Source organism: Plectropomus leopardus, chromosome 13 (assembly GCF_026936395.1).
Source record: "Plectropomus leopardus strain MGB_pleo_1.0 chromosome 13, ASM2693639v1, whole genome shotgun sequence".
NCBI classification, from domain to species: Eukaryota; Metazoa; Chordata; class Actinopteri; order Perciformes; family Serranidae; genus Plectropomus; species Plectropomus leopardus.
This window is the reverse complement of record NC_142188.1, coordinates 6,595,539-6,621,591: the sequence shown is the minus strand read 5'-3', so window position 1 is coordinate 6,621,591 and position 26,053 is coordinate 6,595,539. Positions and strand designations below refer to the sequence as shown.

The 26,053-nt window shown below is 39.2% G+C and overlaps 1 protein-coding gene across 7 annotated transcripts in view; it reads right to left on the bottom strand.

Moving 5' to 3' along the window:
• Positions 1-25,534, bottom strand: part of ehbp1 (EH domain binding protein 1) — a 185,671-nt gene extending 160,137 nt beyond the window's left edge. For 4 of the 7 annotated variants that reach the window (XM_088086125.1, XM_088086127.1, XM_088086128.1 and 1 more), the window contains exons 1-4: positions 25,133-25,534; positions 24,069-24,521; positions 625-682; positions 441-536 (exon numbers count right to left, since the gene is read on the bottom strand). In XM_088086125.1, coding sequence (XP_087942251.1) covers positions 441-536; positions 625-682; positions 24,069-24,172 — 258 coding nt within the window. In that variant the 5' untranslated portion in view covers positions 24,173-24,521; positions 25,133-25,534. The remainder of the gene's footprint in view (positions 1-440; positions 537-624; positions 683-24,068; positions 24,522-25,132) is intronic. The other 3 variants (XM_088086129.1, XM_042501763.2, XM_088086126.1) reach the window with 2 other exon arrangements.
• Positions 25,535-26,053: the final 519 nt, after the last annotated feature.

Below are 26,053 nucleotides of genomic sequence, written 5' to 3'. Positions count from 1 at the left end.
GAGGTAACAAGACACTGAGCTCTGAGCTAGCCTGTCAGCACAGAGGCCAAGCATGTTTAAGTAAGCCAGCCATGGTGACAGATACTGTCTGTACAGCTGTTTCATTTACACACAAAACTATACTACTTACTATACATATATCAAGACCTTCTGGTCACAAAAAAATAAAATTAACCTTTTATGCACAAAAACACTGAGCACTGAATTCTAATCTATACTTCATATAATTCATCTCACTGATAATTGTGGAGTATTTATATGACTAAAAAAAACAAACAATTTTTTCTGACATTAAACATCTCAAAAATAGAAGTCAACACATTTTTGAGGTGAGGTGAGAGAGGGCTAGTCACTTGCATAAACATGCTCCATAAACAACCCTAGTCCGTCTTAAATATAGATATACTTGTCTGGGTGTATATTAAAAATCTGTTGTTTACCTTAAAAAGAGTGACGGTGATCTCGATGTTTTCTGGTACAGGCCACACAACCACTCCTCTGTAGGGATTTTTGATGCCAGGCTGCCAGCTGTGGGACTGCACAGAGACAAAAGAATAAATATTTTTTTTGTCTGTTACATTGTTTATTTGTATTGTTTGAGAACGCCAATAATCAAATACAAACCTTGGAGGATTTCCGCCGACTCCTGCGTGTCCAAACCACCACCAGTTTGTCTGGTTGCCTGTGAGGAAGAAGAGAAAAGACAAATAAGTAAAAGTGACAAAAGGTTTTAAATTCATCAGTCCATCTATCTTTGTTTCCATCTACCTACACATCAAAATGTTAAGACCGTCAGTCCAATTGATCAGCTTACTTCTTATTGCCTGAAGTTTTAAAACCCTGTTAAGCCTTCTGCTGTACACACACACACACACCAACAACAACGCGCACACACACCTGCACAGTCACACATGGTATGAATAAATCATGAGACACAGCTAAACCCTGGCTTTGTCTCTGTGGACTGCGGCATACACAACAGGACACACACGCACACCCGAGGTTAGTGTGACAGGAAAAAAACTGAAGGTGGCTGAGAGTTACGACAACCTAACCCAGTCCAGGTCAGTCACACTGCACTGACAACTGACAGGAGACAAAGTGTAATCCAACTGTCAAAAATGAATCCAAAGTACGAATGAGATGTGAACAGGCAACATGTAGGGATGGGGATAGATATCGATTCTATTGAGGACCCGGTTCTGCTTTTTTCAAATCACAAAAAATCAATAACGTTTGAGCATACTGCTGTTAAGTCCCGCAGGTCATATAACATAACATTACATCTCGAGTCGAGTCACATCACATTAATCCAATCACTGGTCCGCATACATCGATTGTCTTCATCATCATCCACTCACAGCAGCAGAGGTGAGCACATCCAAACTTTGTAGCAAATCCCGCCAGTAAAAGATAGAAATCTATTGTTGAAAACCAAGTTGAAAGCAGCAGGATAAGAGCTAGTTAGCTAAATAAACAAGGCTGGATAAGGTTTTACTGTGATGTATTCAAGGTTGGCTCAGTAAAATGATCATTAGGCAAAAGTAAATAAAACATCATCATGATGTGTTCAAATGTAACATCAAGAAAAGGAAAACATTTTGACAAGAACCTTAAATAGTACAGTTGTTTGAGTGAGGAATTTGTTTTCCCAGCAATATAAAATGGATAGTAGAGGTGGAATTACAACCTGTTTAATGTCTTATCCTGAGCTTTAATTAGCTTCTAATACATAATTAAAACTACTGATGCCTAAAGTAAATATTCAAATTAAAATAAAATAATTTATTTCCTAATCACTAAAAATATGGCTGAAAGTGACAGTAGACATTAACCAATTCTTAAGTGTGAAAATGAAATAATTCTGAAACATAAACACATAATTTTCTTCAATATTCAGGACATTTCATCCAATTAAAAGCAATAAAAACAAAGCCAGTTCTCTTAAAAATATACTGTTGCCTTGTCTTTCCACCAAATAATAGAAAAGTATCAATAGTAGTATCTATAAAGACTGGGACTGTTAAGCAGTCTGTATAATGGTATCAATATCAAGAAAAATTAACAGGCGTTAAAGACAGATTATCTGCATTAGGACGCTCATCAAGTTTTAAGGTGTAAATCTTTGCTATATATCAGAGTCTATATGTGTGATGTGAATACTAGAGACATGGGTCTCCTGAAAAGAGTATGGTTTTGCATAGTATACATCATCTAAGAGTGTGTACAGTGCAAATGTGCAGCGGTCATGGTCCTCCCTGCTGCAATATCAGCAAATCCATCAGGATAAAGCAAGTAAGTAACTTTAAATAACTCCTGATTTAAAAGTAATCAACTGTAAATATAAAGACGCACTGAGGGCCAATGTTCTCACAGAGCATTAGCCGACTTTCCCACACACACACACCCACACACACACACACACACACACACACACACACACTAAATATAAACCTGCAAAGAGCAGCTTAATAAATTTCAACTGACATGCTACTTTGCCATGATGTGAAAATAACACTGACAAATTGTGAACTGTAAAAAGCTCTCCCTTATACACACTATATATCATATTATGTACACTTATAGTCATTCTAAGAATTCACTTAAAAAAGCTGCCAAAGCAGTTTGCTGGCTGCCAGGCTGACAAGTCAGGACCTGTTTGCCTGTCACTCCTGGTACATATTGTAAAAATGTGTGTGTTGTGCAGTTCTGCAGCTGAAATGTTTAATGTCTATTAGGGCTGGGCAATATGGAAAAGTCTTATCACAATAATTTTTTTCATATCAGTCAATATCGATATATATCACAATATAAATCAAATCACTATTTCTGTCAAGCTTAAATGTTCCCTTTGACTCTTAAGTGAGATATGAAGATATCATAATCAGTGATGCACAATAATGATTATTTCAACCGATACCGATATACTGATAATATCCAGCTTCTCGTGGCCAATAAGATACTGATAACTGATAACTTCTTTTTGTTTGTTTTTCATTACCTGAGGGTATGAAAGGCTGAGATGTGGTGAGTACAGATTAATTTAATTTTTGCATTTTCATAAAAAAAAACAAAAAAATGAAAAAAGCTGGAAAGTAGCCTTTTTTTAAAAAAAAAAAAAAAAAAAGTAAATCAATTTCATCTTTTTATGTTTTGGAGCTGACATTCAAAGACTCCAGCGGACACACCAGCAGAGACACTGGCAGAGAATGAGAGCAGAGCAGACAATCGGAGACACGGGCGGTGAATGAGAGTGAGCGGACATTCGGAGACACCGCTGGAGAATGAGAGCGGAGCAGACATTGCTGGAATGCATTCTACCGACTACATCTCAATCTTGGAAATGTTATATCACAATTGATATCGTTAGCATTTTATTGCCCAGCCCTAATGTCTATATTAAAAAATACCTCTTAACAGTCACTTTTATTCTTTAACACAAATATTTATATTTTGATAGGGATACCCTGGAACAGTATTAGCCTGATGATCACTTTAATAAGCAGTTTGGACATAGACTATGTCATGAACGAAGCTGTCAGGACCTGATCCTGGTTTAACTTGAGAAAGTGCCTTCATAAAAATACATCAGCACACCAAATCCTAGTATATAGGTCAGACCAAGCTTTGTCTTAAACTCATAGAGAACTGTTTATCAAAAGGAGAATCTATGTTAAAGTCATTTTTTTCACAAGTATCCTCCCCGTGCTCTTGAGCTCTCCTGCTTCAGCCCCCAAGCTGAAGCTCTGCTACTGCGCCTGACCTCTGACCTCACAATGGAGAAAAGAAAGGGAACAAACTGCCCTACAGGGATCAATTAAAATCACTTTATACTGTTCTGCTATTGGGCTGTTAGAGCATGACCAATAAATCGTCAAGGCCAATATTACCTTATAACACGTATGATGGGACTGGCATTAGACTATAAATAGTAAGTGAGACAGCGATATGGTTCAGGTCATTTAGAAACAGTTGGTCTCATTCATGAAACATTAGCTGAGCATATTTGTGTGTAAACTGTTCGCAGAAGGAACGAGCGTATGAGGGATTGCAGTTTTGCGAAATATGGCCTCTTTTGCCATATCGCCTGATATGCCAACTCATGCAAGCAAAAACCTTTTTTTGCAATAAATCAGAGTTTTTTCAAATGTGACATGTTTCTATTAGATGTATTTCATACATCGCAATTTCAATTTGCGCAAGGTGACGGTTAATGGAAAACCGCCTTATATCTGTGTCAATAATTCCGTATCAATAGGTTTTTGATAGAGCTGTTTGTATGCACATACTCCAGAGTTAAGCATAGCAAGCACAACACTATGTACACTTTATGTGTATGAGCTCTTATGTCAAAGATTCTTGCAAAACAACAGCAAAGCAGCCATGCTAGGAGGAAAATGACTCCGGACGAAAGAAGAAAACAGAGAAACAGGGAGGGAATAAGAGAGGATGGGTGAGAGGGAAAAGAGAGGAGAGGAGAAGAGAGAGGGAGAATGACAGGCAACAATTTCAGCCTTGAGGAGAGCCCTCACATAGAGAGGCTATTGTCCGACAACACAGGCCATATCAGAGAGCATGCAGACACACTCTAAATATCACCCCCTTATTTGTCCCTTTGTGCTGTACATGCTGTGCTATGAGAAAAATGTAAACCATTTGTCTGCAGGCTAAATGACTTCTTCACACTTTGTATTCGGATTCAACCTCAGGCCTGCATGTTTGTAGGAATCAGTGAGCCATCAGAAAGGAATGACACAACAGAAGAAACAAACGTAATGAAGACGGGCACAGAGAGCCTGAAGAAAAACACTGAACATTTCATCATGGCGCATGTTCAGCAGCTCACTCATACAAAGAGCTATTTTAACAGTATTCAGTTTACAGTATTATGATGTTAGGAAAGGAGATAAAGGGGATTTATTGAACATTTGGCAAAATTATGTTTCTTTTTAAAAAACTGGTAGTGCATTTTTTGAACTATACTCAATTGGTTTCCCTTCATTTTACTGGATGGATTTACTGGACGTAGAAAAAACAAAGTCTTTGTACCAGTGAGTGTGAGCTCTTCTTGCATCAAATGACATATTTACCCTGATTACCTCACTATGATGCTCTCTGTAGAACAAACAAACTTCTTTAACTCTACGCAGATGGGTAAAAGAAAGGGAAAAAAGAACTGTCAAAAGTTCATATACGAGAAATAATGAATAAAGAAAGTAAGAGAACATGAAAAATTAGAGATACGATGAAAAAGAGCTAAAATATAAACACACAAATCTGTAATAGTGTGTGTGTGTGTGTGTGTGTGTGTGTGTGTGTGTGTGTGTGTGTGTGTGTGTGTGTCTGTCTGTGTCTGTGTCTGTGTGTCTGTTTAAGGATGTTTGAATGTGTGTAGCAAGGCTAGAGAGAGAGAGGGCAGATAAGAGTAAAAGTGGGTCAGGAAGCTCAGCAGGAGCTGAGAAGAGGGCCTTCTGAGATTGACACAAAACACAGATAAACCCTCCTATATTTATATTTTAGGTATTTAGTTGCCACTTTTTTCAGAGAGACCTGAAATTAGTGGGCATGTAGGTGTCCAATGTTTTCCTCAAAGACACTTTAGCATCATAGCAGGTGAGGAAAACATCAACATTTGAGAAAATAACTGCAGTTATTTAAGAGGACACTTATGTTACAGTACATAAACAGTAGCATTATTTTGCATGCAGAGCTTTTTAATTGGCCATTTTTGCTTTTTGCTCCATATTACTCTGAACTTTACTGTTTTATTGATAACTTCACTCTTTGGCTTTAACACCACTTTCAACGCCATGCTGCTTGAATGGACTTTTGTGAGTGAGAGTTACGCCTTGTCTACTCTGCCTGTGCAGTGGAGACAGGATCTCTGCAGCGGCTGCAGTGCTCCATCAGTGTTTATCCTCTATCAGCTGTGCCATAGTACTGCTAAGCACTCTAAAATATTATGTCAGCACTCACAGCTCAATACAATATTGTGTGCTTATGGGAACAAGTATTAAAAAAACTGATTTAAAAGACACTCTGGAGCTGCAGCTTCGCACATAAAGATCAAGTGACACAGGGCTGGTGTTGACTGCAGAGCAGCAATGGTTCAAAACAAATCAGTTCCATCAGATGGATGTCACACAGAAAACACAACTGAAAGGTTAACTATTTAATCATAGCTCAGTGGGAAAAGGTGGTTTTACAAAAATTATATCATCCTGTGATTTTAAGCTCTTAGGATAATACGTTTGGCAGCTTGAATGTGCTCGTCATAAATCACTAAAGGCTCTGTGCGCATGTCCATCTGCCTGCATGGCTGGAAGTGGAGGGTGCGTCAGGATGTTGCGGCTGCCCTATCTTTCCTGTAGGCAGTAGGAAGGAACCACTTCACATTTGATATGACAGCCCCCAGACCAGCATTGCACACACACACGCACGCACGCACGCACGCACGCACGCACGCACACACACACACACAGATTGTTATGAAACCCAAACACATAGCAGGGTAGGGCTCAGTTTAGTTCAGTGACACAGCAATAACACATAACCAAGTGATGAACACAGTGATAAAGTATAATGTGTACTTAAAACCACACTAGTCATATTTGCAACTTCCAAATTCCAAGAGGGATTGCCATTTTTATTATTGAATCAGGTGAAAGAAAAAGACTACACTGTGCCATATTTCTAGGTATATTTCACCAGCTGCTGTGCACATCCAATCTGTTCAAACTGTGTAGGGTCCCTAAGAAAAATAAGGGCTAATGACTTTAGCTGCAACAATTAATTAGTTGACAACTATTAATCCCTAACTAATTTCATAATGGTATTTTGTGATTTTAAAGAAAAAACAGTCCAAATTCTCTAATACCAGCTTCTTCAATATGATTTTTTCTTTTTGGTTTCTTAATTCCTTTGTGACAGTAAACTGAATATATTTGGTTTGTGGACAAAATGAGACAATTTAGGGCCTCTTCTTAGGCTTTTGGAAACACTGATCAACATTTTTACAATTTTACAGACCAAACAACTAATTGATGAATTGTGATAATAATCAACAGATTAATTGGCAATGAAAATAATCGTTAGTCACAGCCCTAATTATGACACATTAAAAAGCTAAAAAAATTGTGAAGTATGTGGACAGTAAAATAAATTTGAAGAAATAACAAAAGATGAGAATACGTGCCAGTATTTCTCCGACAGAAAGGGGACAAAGTGTCATAAAAAGTAGACTGTGGGAGGTTTCAAGTAGCAGGAGTTAGTGTTAAGATTTGTAATTAAATGTCACTCCAAGAGTCCAAGCTCTGGGTAAATGAATGCTCAGATTGTCAGTGAGACCAGCAATGAGAAGAATTCACTGTCCATCTCACCGTTCAATTTTCTGTGCATATGGGGTCCGTGTGTTTGTCTGAGAGAGAGATATGAGATGAAAAGGCTGATGACATTGCTGTGAAGAAATTAGTGGGAGAGTCAGGGTAAGATGGAAGGGAGGAGGCATGATAAATGTGTGTATGTAAGCAGATACAGCATCATCCCGACTAAATGCTGATATTACTCAGAGGAGGAAGGGCACTGACGTCTGCCGACAGACTTCATGTCTACCCGTCAATCACAGGTATTAGACAGGAAAATGTAGATTAGTTTGTGATGTAATACAGCAGTTGAGAGAGACGAAACATCAGACAACAGCACTGCAATGCATACTAAAACAGACTCTCTGCTGCAACACATACAAACACGCTGTCATGTAATCTAGCAGAGACTGCGACACTGCAGTGCATGAAAGGCTGTTATCTTGAAGTATAATGGGACTGAAGGCTCCAGTGTGATACAAGTAAAAACTGTAGACTGCTGGGCTATAAGAGGTGAAATAACTTGTCAGTGTGATGTATTGTGATTCATAAACTGTAAAATCTAGTCAATCATATTTGTATTTTCTTAAACATGTTAACAAAGCAGAACTTGTAGATCTTCTAACTTCATAATTGGCGAAATCCTCTGTGCCGGGACCAGCATATGTCAGACTAACTTAGTTTAATGAAACTGTTTACACAAATACACTTGGACATAAATTTAAGTTGGATTAATAGTTACATTTACTTTCCTTTTTCAAGGCAGTCTGTTTCCAAGATAATTTTAAGTAAGATCAACTTCTATATCATAAATACTGATTTTAATACTGTCCTTATGCAACAGAAATGTAACCAGAAATATCTGTGTATGAAAAAAGCCTGTTCAACTTCTCTTCACCCTAAACTGACAAAACATAATTGTGACAGCCTTTTCAAAGAAGGAATATCACAGCGTTATGCTGCCTTGCTGTTCTGTATATAACATTTGATTGCATAAAGGGGGAACAGAGTGGTCTTGCCTCTGAGCTGGGAACGGAGGTAGTAACAGCACCGTAAGGTCTGTGTAAAACGTAAAGCCGGAAAGGCGTTACCATGGGTGTCACAGGTGGGATGTCTTTACATCATGTTGTGACAGCCTCACTAATCTGTGCCTCTCTCCTCAGCTCCTTCCTTTGCTGCAGCCACAGAGTAGTTGGGCCGTCTATGGCTGGCCACACCTATAGGCGGGGCCTACCTCTATAAAAGGGCTGCTGGAGTCACTCTGCTCTCTCTCTGGTGGTTGAGAAGCTGACGCCACATGGCCGCCATGGTTTAGTTAGTTTTGTTTGTTCTTTGTTTGTTGCGCGCACACACACACACACACACACACACACACACACACACACACACACACACACACACACACACACACACACACACACACACACACACATACACACATACACACACACACACACACACACACACCTCATTCCACCTCACACATTGATCTACGGATATGCACCTTATTTTCCTTTTAATTATGTTCAGTTAAATAAACATCTCCTTATTCCCTGGCAAACTTTGTGTGGACTCTCTCTTTGTTGCAAACCAGTGAGCCAGGTTTGTAACAATGTTTATATGTGCAACCCACCACGGGAGATTTGAAAAGCAGATGTGAGCATCATGGCTAATACAAAGAAGAACAGCGGCCTTAAATGTTTGAAAACTGGAAAAAACAATGAGATTCAGGAGCTCCTTACTGTCCAAGTGCGAAACGAGATCAGCTGTCATATAACAGAGACGGTAAATGATGTGATTGACATGTATGCCTTTGTTATTGTTTATGAAGTACTGCCGATGCATATATTATGTGTCAGCCTAGAGGCGGACGCTCTTGTGTTAAACATCCCGCCCATCATGGCTCTTCTGATTTCGGGATGTGTATAATCACAACCGAAGCAGAATGATGCTGCCGTTGTTAGGTTCTGTGTAAAAATGCGGGGGGAGTATAAAGGGGGGGGCTTCATTGTGGCCCTATAGCACTATCTCTGTGTAAAAGCAGCTTGAGATTGTCTCCACAACATGACAACTTCTACATCTGCTGTTCGAAACATCACATGTATTCTGTCTCACATACAAAAACTAGTGAGTTTTATGTTTCTGACAACAGCAATACCAAATGCTCGGATTTAACAGCAGGATCAATCACTGCACTACTGCGAACTTAGCTGTCCTGTTGAGGGATAGCTCTTTGACTTGGATAGCTTGCAGTTCCTTCAGTAAAAATTGCGAGCTCTTTTTTCATATGAACAGAGTATGCTTCAAAAAAAAATCTTTTCCAGACTTTCCTGTGATATAGGGCTGTTAAAATATATACGGTAAACACATAACAGAGCCGTAATATTGACCAATAGTGCCACCTACACAGGGTTCCTGCAGTTTAAGGCAAGTAATATTTAAGGTTTTTTGGAACCTATCGAACTGAAGTTTAAGACCAGATTTCTAACAACCAAAATTGAAGGACAGTTTGCCCAAGTTTATTATAAGATAAAACAAAATGTTTTAACAGAAATGACAGAATTAGAAAATATCTGGCATTCTGGCGAGTTTAAGAAGAAAAATGTATGAAATTATTGCACAAAAAATACCAGATGCTATCAATTATTTTGAGATTTTACAATGCAGCGTCAGAAAAAAACTATTCATAAAATCCTACTTCTAAAGTCTGATCATTTTTAAGACTTTTAAAAGATTGATGTAAGTCATTAAAATTCCAATTAAGGCATTATTTTAGATTAATGAATTCAATGACTTTTAAGACTTTTTAAGGATCTGCAGGAACCCTACCTACAGCCATTTAAACGTCAACAGCAGGAAAAAAAATGAAGAAATCTCACACATTGACAAGTAATCTCTGGGATCTGCAGTGCTATAAGACCAGAGCCACTACTGCTTTTCGCCAATGATGCAGTCAAAATGAAATAAATGACACAGTGACAGTTAAATGCTTTGAAATACTGTTTTCTCAGAAAGCTCACAGCCCCATCACGAAAAGCTCAGCCAAAAATGTGTTTATACCTGACCTACTTGGCAATTTCTGACTCAGCAAAGACAGCAACAAGACGATGGTTGAGAGGAGGAAGTGACAAATGAAAGAAGAGAAAAAAGAGGGAACAGAGAGAGACGGCTGCTCCAATAGATCCATGGGCTGCTCTCACTCTGCTTTGCTGTCAGACTGTGGCCTTTACTATCAAGACAAATGTATCGGAGCAAACACAATCTGTGTAACTGTCGCACTCCAGACTGCCTAATAAACTAAACACACCAGCCCACACATACTGGGCATGACGTGAAAAGTCAAAGTATGACTTCACATCTTCATTATGTCTGGGTGGGATAGGCAAGGTGCAAAGCATTTTTAAAAACCTTTCCTTTTCACTGTGAATTTTATTTCCAAAATCTGAACTTCTTGCATGCTTTCTCTTGTTTAATTTTTTAACCAAGCAAAAACATTTGACTGATAGAGAAAAGATTTTTATTCATGAGCCTCTGAAATTTGTATATATTTCATCAACAAAACTCATATGCTTTGTTTTTTGTCCGTTTTATTACTTTTAATATTATTCAGTATGTCTTAAAATCACTCATGCAGAGGCTGTGTCGTCAGCCATATTATGTTGAAACAAGGTCTGCAAGGTCTGTTTGTAGAGCTCTACCATGTCATTAATGAGTGATTGTGCCTGTTTGGATGTGTTTACTGTACATTCGTTGTAACTATAGTTGGATGTGTGGGAGAGCTACTTTCTGTAACTGTCAAATGTTGTTTAATTAGATTTAATTTCCAGGATTAAACAAAAATATTAAGTCTGTGCATGAAGCAATCATGTGTGTGTATGAGAAATTATTATGTCATACTGAAAGCAAGCATTCCTTTACCAGGCATGAATTTTCTGTAAAAGTCATATTTCCCTGGATTCGAATATTTCAAAAGGTCAGGCGGACTGGCGCCACATAAAAACATTACCTGTATTAGATCAGACTGTGATCATTATTATAGACCATTATTTTTCCAAATTTGACCTTTACTTTTCTTCTACATGCAGATTTGAATATTGCCCATTTGGATTCACATGTGTCATATCCCTCTTTTAATGAAGACTATTAACATCAATACAGTATCTGATGTGGCAAATTATCTGAAACTTAAGAAGCCACATGGTGGGGTGTGAATTGGGACCACAAAATATTTTCCAAGACATTTGCTCCAGACTTTATTACTCCCAGTGAGGATGTGAAGACATCAAGCATCAAGACTCTTTTTGAAGCGGCTGCCTTTTACATTCAGTAAGCAGCCTGGTTTATTTCAAGTCAGTTGCATGTTATTTTTAAGCAATTTACTGAGTTTGCTTAAAAGGATAGCAGCATGGAGACACACGTAGATGAGTGCTTCACTGCAGGGACAGACCAGCAGGAGGTCAAGTGTGACCAATTACGAATCTGCCATGGCTGAGGAGAGAGAGTTGGTAAGAGCAAATCACTAACAATAAAGCAGGTAGGTTGGACGGATGAAAGTGAAGTTCAGAAGCTCCACCTGCCCTGAGGGATGGAGTTTAATCTTACTCCCTGAAAAAGAGCACAAGGGGCAGAGAAGAGAGAACTGTCAACTCCAAGTGGTGATGATTGACAGCAAGGAGAAGAAAATGTTTCTCTGCTGACATGACTGGCCTCTGGGTGAAGGGTAAAACTCTCCACAGAGAGATTTTGAGAAAATAAAATTGTGAAATGGTCTGTGCTGAGACTGTGAAGTAGGCTTAACTCCGGAAAGATAATAAACCCATTGTCTACCGTTTGAGAACAAAAAAAACCTGAAAATCCCATAACTTATGAGGTCCATCTGTAAGCTACTACAAGAGAAACATTGCAAATGTTTTGCATCTTTTCGTCTTGTTGCTTTAGTTTACTGGTTAATTTCCAATGGGCTTTCATTCCTCCCTTATCACTAGATTTCTGCATTGGTGGGGGAGTCCACATTAAGCAATACATTTTCTATCTTTCCCCTGTTTAACTCTCACAAGGGGCAGCACGGTGGCTTTGTGGTTAGCACTGTTGCCTCACAGCAAGAGGGTCCCTGGTTCAAATCCTGGTTGGAACGGGGCGGGGGCCCTTCTGTGTGGAGTTTGCATGTTCTCCCCGTGTCCGCGTGGGTTCTCTCCGGGGTATCCGGCTTCCTCCCACGGTCCAAAGACATGCAGCTCAGGTTAATTGGTGACTCTAAATTGCCCTTAGGTGTGACTGTGAGTGTGTATGGTTGTTCGTCTCTATGTGTCGGCCCTGCGATAGTCTGGCGAACTGTCCAGGGTGTACCCCGCCTTCCGCCCGATGACAGCTGGGATTGGCTCCAGCCCCCCGCGACCCTTACGAGGACAAGCGGTTACAGAAAATGACTGACTGAACTCTCACAAGAAAGAAACAGGTAAATAACCTCAAAATAAAACTTGCATGCAATTTCAGCTTCTACAGATAAAATCAACACCATCAACAGTTACATGCACACCAATGTTCCCCACCTTTGCATTTTCCAATGAAGACATGTGGGATATGCCAGTATTATTCCATTTTTTAGTATTATTTGGGCATGTATACAGCCAACTGGGAATATCCATCTCAACTGGGTTTTCACCGCAGTTTGCAACACATGGCCTCCTGTTTACGTTCGGCTCTGTTTGTTTTCATGGATACACTGTACACACACCAACTCGGGGTAGAGATGCATGAAAAAGAAAATCCCACATTTCTGGTCAGAAGGAGAAACACACACCTGCTTTTAAATATTATAAAAGACTTGTATATCAACAGGTTTTGGGACATACACAAATATCACAGCACCAACCTTTACAAAAAGGTGAAGGAAGGAAAGAGAAAGTCAAACAAGTCCACCACCGGTAGGAAAATAAAGAAATCCTATTTTGATGCAAAAAAAAGTAAATATACAAGCAGCTCAAGCTGTTGTTCTTCTTTACATTTTGACGGGATAAACGACTGCTTATAAACGGGAGTGTTCGTGAAATGTTCATTTTCATTATATACATGTAAACAGTTTGGTAGGAATATTGTCGCTTTCAGAACATGGGCAAAAAACTGACTATTTTGTGCATGTAAACACTGAGTGTGAAGCAATTATGAAGTCAAGGTACTAAAAACACCAGACTAAACTAATGTGATGACTAGAAGAAAAAGAGGGAAAGAGTGATTCTGAAAGTTTGATACAAGACAGTAAAATTAGTACAAACAGCAGTCAACATACACCTTCCACTCAACAAGACAGAACAATAAAAACCACGGGGAGACATTGGTAGGAATCAGTTAGATCATGTGTTTGGGAGCATCTCCAAAATAAAGAAGCGAATGAGGGAAAGCTGCCTTTCAGTGGGGTCAATGGGATAATAAAAATCTCTCCTTCTTTAGCAACTACTCTCCCTATACCAGCTTGCTGACAGCCGCAGGGAGACACTGAGACAGTAGGAATAACAACCATCATGTGTCTAAGAGCACCTACAGCAAAGAAACAAAGAGTCCTGCTGAGGACAGAAACATCCATGTCTTAAGGCAATGATACACGAGCAGTCAGGCGACCATAGCTCTGGCAGTAATTTTAATTGCTTGTAAAAGTTACTTTGCCTGACAAACAAACTGAATAAAATGAAAATATTAGCTTCCATGGTTGCTGGCAAATAAAACTGCTTTCTTCATTATGTTTTAAATTTCTGTCTATGATTTTGTGTCTTCCTTTTATTATTCAGCCAGAAGAAGGATTTTGCATTATCAGCAGTTTGCTGCCTGTGGCTGGGAGCATCTACAGAAGGAAGTATGATGTGACCTTTAGCCCACACAAATTACACTCTGGGGTAAAGAATTTAGGGTATGTATTGGTCTGCAGGATTATACTGCTGTTCTACGAAAGGGAGTGTGATAAATTACTACCACTCTGGCGACAAAGTGATCAATCAGGAGCCCCAAACTTTTCCAAAAGTCCAGAGACTGGGTACAATAAAGAATTTACTGGCCTGCAGACACCACATTTTTCTTCACTGAGTAGGAGAGTAAGGGAGAGAGAATGAGCAAAATGTCAGCTGCATCACACTGTACATCCTAAATTCCACCTGCACCAACATTTTTTGAACAAGGTTTCCAAAATGTAACACCAGTACTTCTGGTGTTTGCTTTGCATCCTGACACACATCCCGTATGCATTTATCAGCCTGCAGATGCTGCAGCACTGCTCTGCAGCCTGATAAATGATGAGCAGTCTCCAGGGCCATGTGTTTCTCTGCCTGACAGCAGTAGAGACAGGCACACCAGCACAGTTTTCATCACATTTAACACCCCATTGACTGCCTCACAACCCTGCAATGTTTCATGTCTCTTGGTGTGTGGGAGGGGGTGTGTAAATGCCAGTTTGTGTCCATAATTGCGGCACAGAACAACTACAATTGGGCGGATTCCACTGCAAAGCAGTTAAAAAGGCATTATTGGAAAGAGAGAAAGAAGTGAGGGGAGGCAGAGAGAATATAGAGCAAGTACAAAAGAAGGGAGGGAGAAGGAAAGGAGATACGAGTGGTACAGAGAAAGAAGAAAGTGGAAAGAGAAGCATTAATGATAGTGTGAGAGCTGCCCCAGATGACAGCAGTGGGCTTGGTGCACAAAAACAATTACAGAATCACAAAAGGAGGAGATCAGGAGCTGCAAGTGGCGCTGAGAGGACTCAACAATCGGCAGAGGTAAATCAGCTGCAAATGCTATAATTAAGGAAGTGATAAGCAAGCACCCAAATCAAAACAACTCACACATCTATTATGATCTACTATGAAAACACTTGTTTGTGTTCGCCCCAGTTTTGGCATTTGCTGGCATAAGTTCAGTTCAAATTCCCTCAAACATAGACACAGGAACAAACATATCAACAGAAATCACTGACTGAAACCTAAAAATCTGACTACACTACAATACTTTGAAAAACTAAAGATGTAAGCAATTAAATCACTATTTTCTCCAAAACCTCATTGTCAGTGATAACTCAAATTGTGTGTTTTCATCCAGAATTCTTGCACAACAGAAACAAAACACCATACTATAACCTGGCAGAGAAAATATCTCCTGGTGCCAAAGTTGTGCCAAAAGGAATGCGTCAAGGCCTTCGAATTTGAATAGAATGAAGAGCCACGTCAGACCAAGTTGGCAGGAAGATGTTTTTCTGGCAGGGACATGATGGACGTTTGCCATAATGCACACATGTTCAGCAGAAGACGACATGTCACAGCCTGACACGCTGGTCACTTCCACTGAAACAGAGAGACATCTCTCAACTGACAGCCTGATGCTTCGGCTGTGGTGTGAAGGAATGCTTGCATTCAGTGACAGTATGTAAGCAACATAGTGTTTTGCTGAAGGACACATCGATGGGTTTATGTTGGTTAATGTAAACATAATTACTTTAAGTGGGCCTTATAATAATGGTGCAGCTCATTAATCATATTCTTTCCAGACATGACAAGATGATTTGGCCGTAAAATAATATCACAGTATTTCAGGGTATTTTTGTGATCACTATATTCTTGATAATATGACAAAAACTCTGATAATATTTATAAGGTTAAAGTGTTATAGTTGTTTATATCAACCTGAATGTGGTTCACCTTCAAATATTCAGTAAAACTGAATAAAAATCTCCCAGCTCTTAAGTTTGTTAACACCAGTAACTCATAGTGAGATACAGATTCTGTATAAAATGTAAATATTATGACTAAATAAAGCTGACCAAATATTACACATCTAAACAATTGCCAAATACAAAAACGTCTTCAATCTATAAATAGTAGATATAAATGACAGCTCCACCTGGACCTGTATGCGCTGCTATTTCTCCTCCTCTCTTCTTGCTCTAGCGTGTCACTCAGTGCTGACAATCAGACAACCCTGCATACATATAGGGGCGATATTGCTCTAATATCATAATATTTCAGGATAGTTTTGCAATAACAATATTCTTGATAATATGAAAAAAAATGTTAAAATGTTAATTTCAAAAACACAACTGCAACAAAATAAGCATTATAGTTTTAAATAGTTTGCCTTCAGGTTTTCAGTATGGAGCCAGTAGTAATTTCCCTTTAACAGCCATGCTTGTTGTTGCTGTGCGTATAACAATATGACATCATTCTGTCAACAAGTCTAATACCATTATCATGATATGAATTTTTCTTACATCAAATATTATATTGATATAATCGTGAGTGGTATGATATGGCACACCCCAAAATATTTTAATGGTTGTTTTTTGTTTCCTTGGTGAGAGCATCACGTAGGTTTACATAAGGACAGACTTATGACAAAATAACCTGATGACACCTATTCCTGCGTGCGTAAAGCCAGAGAGGTGAGGGAGGGAAAGATGCATCAGACTCCTTTGTAAGTCGCAAAAAGAATCTGAAAAGTCTGGGGCTGTTCATAAAATATTTTCAATATTGTCACTCCTGGCCGCTATCAATTATGCTTTACGCAATTTAACTATGCACGCTTGTTGTTGTTGCCGTGCGTAGCAGTATGATGCCATTATGTCAGCCAAAAAAGTTGAAATATTGCCATTATCACAATATGAGTTTTTCTTATATTAAAATTTGTACTGATATAATCGTGGACGATTGAAAATGGCTTTGCTACTAGGGGTGTACCATATTTTGAGTGCATGTGGGAAATCATGAAGAGAATAAAAGACTGAAAGCATGGGTACTTAAGGGCGCAAAGTGAAAAAACAAAAAGAGATGATAATGTGCATTCATTCATCCAGTGTTGCAGTAGTGCTATGAGAATCCACAGGTTAAATCCTGAAAAATAAATCAATTTCTACGCCACAGGAATCCACAGCGGGACCACCGAACACGTCAAAGGAGAGGTGCAAATCCGCTTGAGTCTGCTGAGAGTGAGTGAGTGTTTAGAGTTTCTAAATCCCTATGAAATGACTGATGTGTGTGTGGTTATGTGTGCAAAGGTTTCTGCACAGCCCTTGATTGATATGAAGACATCTACGATCCCTGTCATGTGGCAGTGAGGGAAGCAGTCTTGATTAGCCACGCTTGCACATAGCCAGATAGAATTACCATGTAATCAATAGCGTCTCTGTGTTGTTTCCAGCGAACAACTCTCATATCCTTCCCACGCGTGTCAGCGCGTCTGTCAGCTGCAGTGACACAAGTTGGCATTTGACTATGTTTTCAAACTATATTTTACCAGGCAGGTTGACTAGTAGCAACACATTCTTGCTCAAATGCACCAGCCTCAGGGGGAATACTAACAGAGTGACTGAAGGTTGTATTCAAACTTAAGTTCCCACTGAGTTGTCCTTCACTGTTGGGGTTACACCCTCTTGACAGTAGCTGAGGGACAGAAAAGTGTGTCTCACGTACTGCACTCCTCCAAGTAATGCCATGTGTCTGGGAAGTAAACATAAAATAGCGAAACAACAGAAAACAGAAACCAGCAGAAAACAGAAAGGTTTGACATAGGAAACATTTTTTTCTGTTGACAACTTGTTGTGTAATCTGCAGTTTGAAACCAGCACTCGCCCACTCACCAATGACAAGCAAACTTTGCTGCCCAGTTAATGAACTTTGCTTCTCACTTCACCAGCACAGGAAGTGAGTTGTTTTGACAATTTCATTTGTCAAAAGAGAACGCATCAGTCCTGCTTAATAATCAATCAAAAAACATGGATGTGCATGACAGAGCTAGGAAAAGCCAAATAAAAGCCCTAAAGGGATACACTGCATCACAGCTTGCTGGACGAAACTCATTTACATACAGAGGCTGTGGTGATGAGCTGTTCAATATATTTAATACTTCAGATTTAGCTCTGGCCGCTTCTCTAATTTTGCATATTATCTCAATCAAATACACTGAAATAAAGGTATATGTTAGAAAAAAAGACAATGTATTATTATGGCTGGTAAAAAATATGCTTGGCTGGTAGATTTTTTTTCTACCAGCCAAATTAGCTGGTGATTCAAGAAGTTAATTTAATTGTGAACACTAACTGTCAGATTGTAATGCCTCCGATGAAGTTAGCAGTAACAATCTCCTACAGACACGGAAACGTTGAAAGTTACACATTATCAGGAGGGTTTTACAAGGCTAGCATTCAAAAACTATTTCATCAGAAAAAAATAACCTGAAAGACAAACAGGAACAACAACAAACAAAAAAGTGTGAATTTGTGCAGCCGATGTGCAAGCATACACTCGACTTTTTCATACATCAGTGCACACCACTAATCTTCAAATCATGTAGAAATACTATAAGACATGATCCTTGGAACAATTAATTGTCCAGTCTGCTTTCAAGTGCTTCCCAGCAGGAGTGAGATAAATTCAATACTTGAAGCAAGCGGACCTTGCACTGTTCCATCACACCAGTATGTAGGCAATGTATAATATTTGCTTAAGCTTTAATGAAAAATTGCATGTGTTTCTCTGAGCCTGGACAGCAGTCATGAATGGAAAGAAAATTCTCACCGGATATTTGTTTTTTTTTTTAAGACTAGTCCACTGATGATTACACAGACTTAATATACATGATGACAAGCATGACATCTGCTCAGCTATTTAGCCAATAACACTAAGCCAGTGGTATCCAGTGAGATAAACAAAAAGGTGGACATAAACAGATGAGCAAATATCAGAGAAACCTGATACAAGCATAAGCATCTACAAGCAGCATAATCACTAAAAATGTACCATATTGTTCATGTAGTTAATTATACATAGACGGTGCAATCAAAGCAGTGAAGATGACACAGAGAAGTGCATGTGAGTAAGAAAATAAATAATATAAACATTAAATATTATAAATAAAGGTAAGATTATCCATTCTATACAGGTAAGGAATATAAGTTTAGAAATTGCTACTTATCAAATGCCAGGCAGGTCTGATTTCTTAATCCGACCTAAATAATCATAAATTACCTGCTACAGATGAAAGGCAACACTGTTCATTTTTATCAAAGATGTTACATATCAAGTTTCAAAGGGGCAGTGCTGCTACACTGTGAATGGTGCTTCATTTCACTGGCAAACACAAACACTAAACTCATTAATGTTTTAATGGTTGGTCTGAATTGATTCTGGAGTCTGAAATGGATGTGTGAGAGGAATGCTAACTCCCTCTGCTCCAAATAGGAGTGGACTACAGCAACTGGGGCAACGGATACAGACTGAAAAGTACTTTGCAGACATAAGATATATAGGATAAATAGAAACTCCTCCAATCCTTGGCTCCTAGCCTGGCACCACTTTCCTTCCTTCTCAAGGATTAAAATAAAAAAGTTCTTAAGCTTGCAGAAGAAAGGGGAGGGTGGAAATTAGGTGAATCCTCTTTAAAGTGCTGAAACTATTGATTTGGTAGTAGACAGAAACTCTCTCTCGCAGACTGCTTCTGTCACCACAAGCTCATTTGGCTGAACAGCCACTGATAAAGTCCAACTCGTGTAAATAATACTGGTAGTATCCCAAATACTACATGAAACAGTTGGCAACAGGCACTTAACGATGAACCAACAGTGCAAGATGGCTGACTGATGATGTGTCAGTGCATTAACATTTCTGCTATCTTCCATCCGCACGATATTCCCAGATGCTACTACCTTAGGACTCCTTTTAAAAAGGAACATGTTACAGTGTGCTTTTGAGGTTTGCAGAAAGAACCATTACCCAGGGTTTCCCACATATTCATTTTATTTCTGGCAGGCTGCCACATTAAGTCATACACCGCCACAAATAGATTTCTGGAGCTGGACTGGTTATTAGGAGCACAGCTGGAATATACTGTATGCAGTTTGGTTATTTATAGCACACTTGGAGCAGAGACAGAGCTGCAGAATGTCAACTGCATTGACAGTGAAACTTAATTGTTCACTCTGTTGGGTCTAAAAATTTGCCTTCACTTACAAACATCTGCACAAAGCTTCTCTCATCCATTGTTGTGATCTGATCAACCCTGTAAGTTACAAACTGCTGCAGAGGAAACAAAGAAGTCATGGAAACTCCGCCTGCTGCACTGCATTCATGGACCCACAAAAGTGTCAGATTTTAGAGTGAGAACACAGAATTATATGATTATATGATAATGATTTAAAAAAAAAAAAGCCCCCCCCCTTCCACCACACATACACTGTCATTATGCGGGAAACACTAACTACCATTATTATCCATCATGTAATATGGCAGGTTCATGTTCTGTGCCATTGGAAACTAAGCACTAACCAATCAAGAGTGAAGCTACATCAAGAGAAAGACAGAGGGAGGCCAAATTATCTGAGACCGTCAAAAAAGATTCAACCAACAAAACATTTATTCCCTTTGGATAAAAATGCGCTTGCAGGCTCACTCCACCCAACATCCACATAATAAGAAATGTCAAGAAGCTGATCGCGCCTAACCTCCAGGAGAGACTGTCTGAAAATATTCTGATGAATTACACCCCAGCTCTGAGGCATGAGAATCACACATGAAGAACCACAAACACACAACAGAACAGACGCTTGAACTTTTAACCTACTGACTATTTGAAGTGCCCTAAATTATCTCGACTTTAGAGATTATTCTCCTGAGCCTTTGAGTGTTAGCCAACTGTGCAAAATGCTTTCACGTCTCACACAATGTACATTCAAAGCACCCACAACTGTATGTATGGGCATGCATACACACGGAGCACTGAAACAAAATAAGCGTTCAGTCCATCTTCCTGTTGCTGATGCCAGAAATGAAAAAGCTGTAGGTTTTTCAAAAAATCACTTGTGAAGCCTTCAGGATTTGGGATCCATTTGAGCTCTGGGGACTGTTTCCAGTCTGCGTAGATGGAAAGTTTCCACTGCAACAATAACATACCGTACTGATGAAGTCCAAGGAGGAAGGCTGAAACTGTGTGCCAACGCTTTCTCACACACTTTGAGCCAGGCACACAAAATCAGAGAAGAGAAGCAGAGCCCCTGAGGCAACATTCAGCCACACGTATGATGTAAAGACAGAAATTTTTGCATCGGAAGTTAGAGTGGTACCATCACTGCAATGTAAAATCTGACATGTTGATCTTACTTAAAATAATCCTGGAAACAATTGCCTTGAAAAAGCAAAGTATGTACAACTATAAATCTTCATTTGTGTTTATTTCATATCTAAGTGTTAAGTTTACTTAAAATGTAGATGCATTTACTTGATTTTGGTAAGTTGTTGCAACTTAAAAATGACACGTGAAACTACCTTGTTCTTCCTAACTGTTAGAAACTTCAAGTTAGTTTTCCAAATGATGAAGATGTATATCAGCAAGTTGTTTTTTTAAACATGTTTAAGAATGGAAAAACTATGATTGACTAGTGTGCAGCCAGCAGAATACAGATATATATAGATTAAGATATCTAACTATCTAAATTAAGTAAACATAACAATTTTAAGTAAACTTAACAATTACATATATAGCAAACATGAATTACGATTATTAGTTATATTTACTTACATTTTTGGAAGCAATCAGTTCCCTAGATTCTTTTAAGTAAAATCAACTTGTCAGATTTACAGTGTGGCTAGTGGTGACTGAAATGGGCACTAGGACAGATTTCTTAACTGAAGAACAAAAACTGAGCACTCACTAATCCATCTTCAACAGTTACTACATTTAGATTTTATCTCTTTATCACTGTTATCACAAACTACTATAGATAAGAGCTAAGTCATGTAACAACAAATGGCTATAAATACATAATTCTTGCACTGAATAACACAGGAGTTCTGCTCAGATTGCAAAACAAAGCATATTACTGACAGTGTGCTGAGCCCACCCACCCTTTGCTCTGGGAAGAGATGTACATTTTTCTCATTCCATTCTCCAACACGTTAACATCTGTCCCAGGTCGGGGCTCTGTGGGGCTGTGTTAGTCACGCCTACGGCAAGCCGCTCGACAATCCATGTCTTCAGGCTACATCTACTTTACAAGGCCCCGCTCTTCACTCATTACAACCAGGGCAAATACCTGCAGGCTCAGGTGTAGTATGCATACATCCAACTATCTCCCCACACCTCTGAAAACACACCTGATAGCTCCTCCACCTCACTGCAGTGTTTATCATTCATTCTTTACAATGAAAATTGTTTAAGATCGTTCTTTCATAAATAGAGGTTCAAGCTTTAGGAAAAGCTGCCAAAACGCATTTTAGATTATGTAAGTGTGGGGACATTTGCCGTGATTGTTTTTAACAAATAATAAATTTGTAACTCAGTGACATGTGTTAGTGTCAATAAAAAAAGATCTCTTCAATTGTTATTAACCTCTAGATATCTTGATTATATTAAAGAGATGATTCTTGACTTTTGCAGAACTTTTTTTTTGTTATGCACCTAAATACCAAGGCAAATTCTTTTTATGTGAAAACTATGTCCCGATCGGTGATAAGAGCAGTATGAAAAATATCTTTAGTTTGTTTACTTTGTTACTTTTGAAAAGAGTAAAATAAAATAAAAAAAACCTTAGGGACTGTCAGATGCATTTTTATATTGCACTGCAGAGCTATTAAACTGTCAAGCATATACACACAAAGTGTGCATTGTGTAGCTGTATTATCCAGGTAAATACAAGTATTGGATCAGGACTCAGTGTTAGCAGATACTCAATATCAAATGACTAGATTAGGATCTAGGACAAAAAAACTTAGTCAGGACATCCCTTGTAAATAATGTCAGTATGTGAACATTTGCTGTCATTATTTCCAACAGCATTCACATCTTACTTTAAGTGGAAGAAAGGGAAAAACTATGACTGTTTACAACTTAAAACTTATAGGTCATGGCTGTTGTCTTAGTGTCAATTAAAAAAAAAGATATACTCAATTGTTATTAAGAACTTAATCTTTTGATTATATTTATGATTCTTGATTTTTGCAGTACTTGTATTTCATTATGCACCAAATCACAAGGGCAAATTCTTTTCATGTGAAAACCTACTTGGCAATAGATCTGCTTTTCTTCGTATTCTTATTATTATGCAAATAGCATGGACAAAAAAGTTAGGACAAGTGGGAGATATTAAGAAAACTGTGCTGCAAGAATGCTGACAATGTGACTTTCACAGTTATCAGCACATATGTTCACCAGATATAATATGAATGACTATGAGAGTAAGCTCCTGCAATGTCTTAGCTTTCTGCACATTATCTGTTTGCTGATCTGAACAGCCCAAAGAATAATAGTTCTCTCATAGTTTCCCTACTTCCGGCAAGGTCAGAAAATCAGATTCCCCACAGCATCCCTAGAACTGGTAGGTGCTTAGTGGTTTGCTCAAGGACATTTCAGGAGAGCAGGGGAAGCTTGAACCTAAGCCTTCAGGTTGAAGGAAGGGAAATCTTTCCGCCTTGCCAATCTCTGATTGCCACACACTTTTCATGACTTAAACCAAACAAATTCAACAGTGGTGCACAAGAAGTAAAAAAACAGCAATTTTACAAGGCATCCGGGGCCCCTCCCAGCATGCAGACATGCCTGCACACCAAGGAGACTGAGTGTGAGTGTCTGTGTGTGAATTATGGCCAACAGGAACAAGCTCAGCATTCCAGCACACACAGAGACACACAGTTTTCATGAGGCTTAAATGACAGCACTGTGGTCGACAGTTATTCCCAAAAAACTCACCATTTCTTGGTGCATTCCACCATCAGTTCTTGATAGGAAGCCACGAACTGGAATTTGGACGCATGCTTCCCCACACGTTGCAGTCTCTTCCAAACCGAGGCCATGTTTCTTTGGGAGCGGGTAGTTTCTGTGTACCTATCCCGTCCTGGACTTCCTTCTTTGGGCTTCCTTCGCACGAATTCTCGCTAATGTCTATAAGAATCTGAACATATCCAACCCGCGTAGACACATAATTAATGTTTTACCGGAAACACATTGAAAAGATAAGACTGCACATCCAGTCGTGGCTGCTGCTCTTTAAAAACAGACTGATAAATCCAAATCTCTGCAGCAGTGGTCGAGATTTAATGTGACGGCGCGCATGATGTTGTAATGAAATTTACTCCATAATTTCGGAAGACATGATGAGTAATCCACTTGGTATTAATGCTATATTTCCATTGGGTGGTCTTCCTGTAAAAAGAGGGAAAAAGACGGTCAGAAGAGCAACACTGAGACTGTAAATCTCCGGCATTCCGGAGAATCCTCGCTTATTTTAACACTGCACGCCAAGTAACTCCACTAAACGTATACATGTATGCTTTGTCCGTGTAACAGCTTTTCTGGTACTGTATGTTAGGATGTGCAGACGTTAAAAATAACCCAGATTATCTATATCGCTAACGCAACACTTTGTCAATGTGTAATAATCTGCTGAGGACTCCAGCACTATCACTTCTGCTGCCAGCACGGCGTGCCGGGGGGCTATTTACTGGAGTGGCAAGCTAACTTGGGATGTTTGATAATAAAATTATGAATGTATATATTGAAACAATAACAGAGAGGCAATGACATTACATTAAAACAAGTCAAGTCAACCACCCAGAGTACAAAAGCTGCACCGAGAGACGCCACCCTAAAGTGAGACGAAAATTAACATTTTGTAAACATGTAATATTTGGTGGAAAGCCTCTGAATCCAGGGAGTAGTCCGAGCCGTTGCGCTCCGCTAACCGGAATGATTCAGCTGCTAGGCTAACGAGTTAACGTGTGAAACTAGGTTAACTGTAGCAGTGTGACACTCACCTTACTGTGGTATCCGAAGCATTATCCGTCCAGTCGCCTTGTCAGCGGTGTTTAAAAGATGGCAAACAGCCTAAAACAAAGTGGCAGCCGAGTGAACGCAGCTAATTATTACCTTCTTTGCAGCAGCACCGACACCAGCCATACAGCTAGCTTGCCTGCTAGCGTCGACGGCTAGCCATCACAACACGGCACGAGCGGAAACCGTTGCTTGCCCGTTGACACATTTGCTCCACAGGTAAGCGCGAGCTCCGGGACTCCCGGACTGAGTCAGAACCGGCATTTATTTTAGCTTGTCCCCCAAAACAAAGTTAAACAAAAGTACTCCGACGCCAGTCATGAAATCCCACCGCAAAGTAGTCCAACTGTTACTGATAGTTTGACCGCTCTGGTCCTCTGGAGTACGTAAAGGTAGCCTACAAGTTGAACGATTTCCGTTTGGGGTGTTTAAAATAAAAGCGTTACTGAATAACGGCGCAAACGGATAGATATTTGGATAGATGTCTGCGCCTTTATAATAAAAATATAGTGATTCGAGTCAGCGTGTTGTTGTTTTTTTCTTTATTTAAAAGGTCTGATTCGAAATACATGCCTTTTTCATTTCAACAGTGACAAATGTATTTTATTTTGAAAGCTAATTCCTTCTTTTCCGGTTGTGGTCTGTGTATATATGGCGGACTTGGCGCAGCTTCACCTCTCCATCATTTCTGCCGCCTGGACTCCACTGAAGGCTGAAGAAACGCCCCCGGGCGGCAGCCATTGGTGGGATTTTTGTGCCATTTACAGATTGTTTACAGATTCATGAGGCATTTCTGGATTGTTGTTATCACACTAGTCAAATCCTGCATCCTTCAAAGGCAGTTAATCCTTTACTGTGAGTTTAGATAAAATGCTCTCTGGCTCAGCTTTTCCTTTGAATAAATG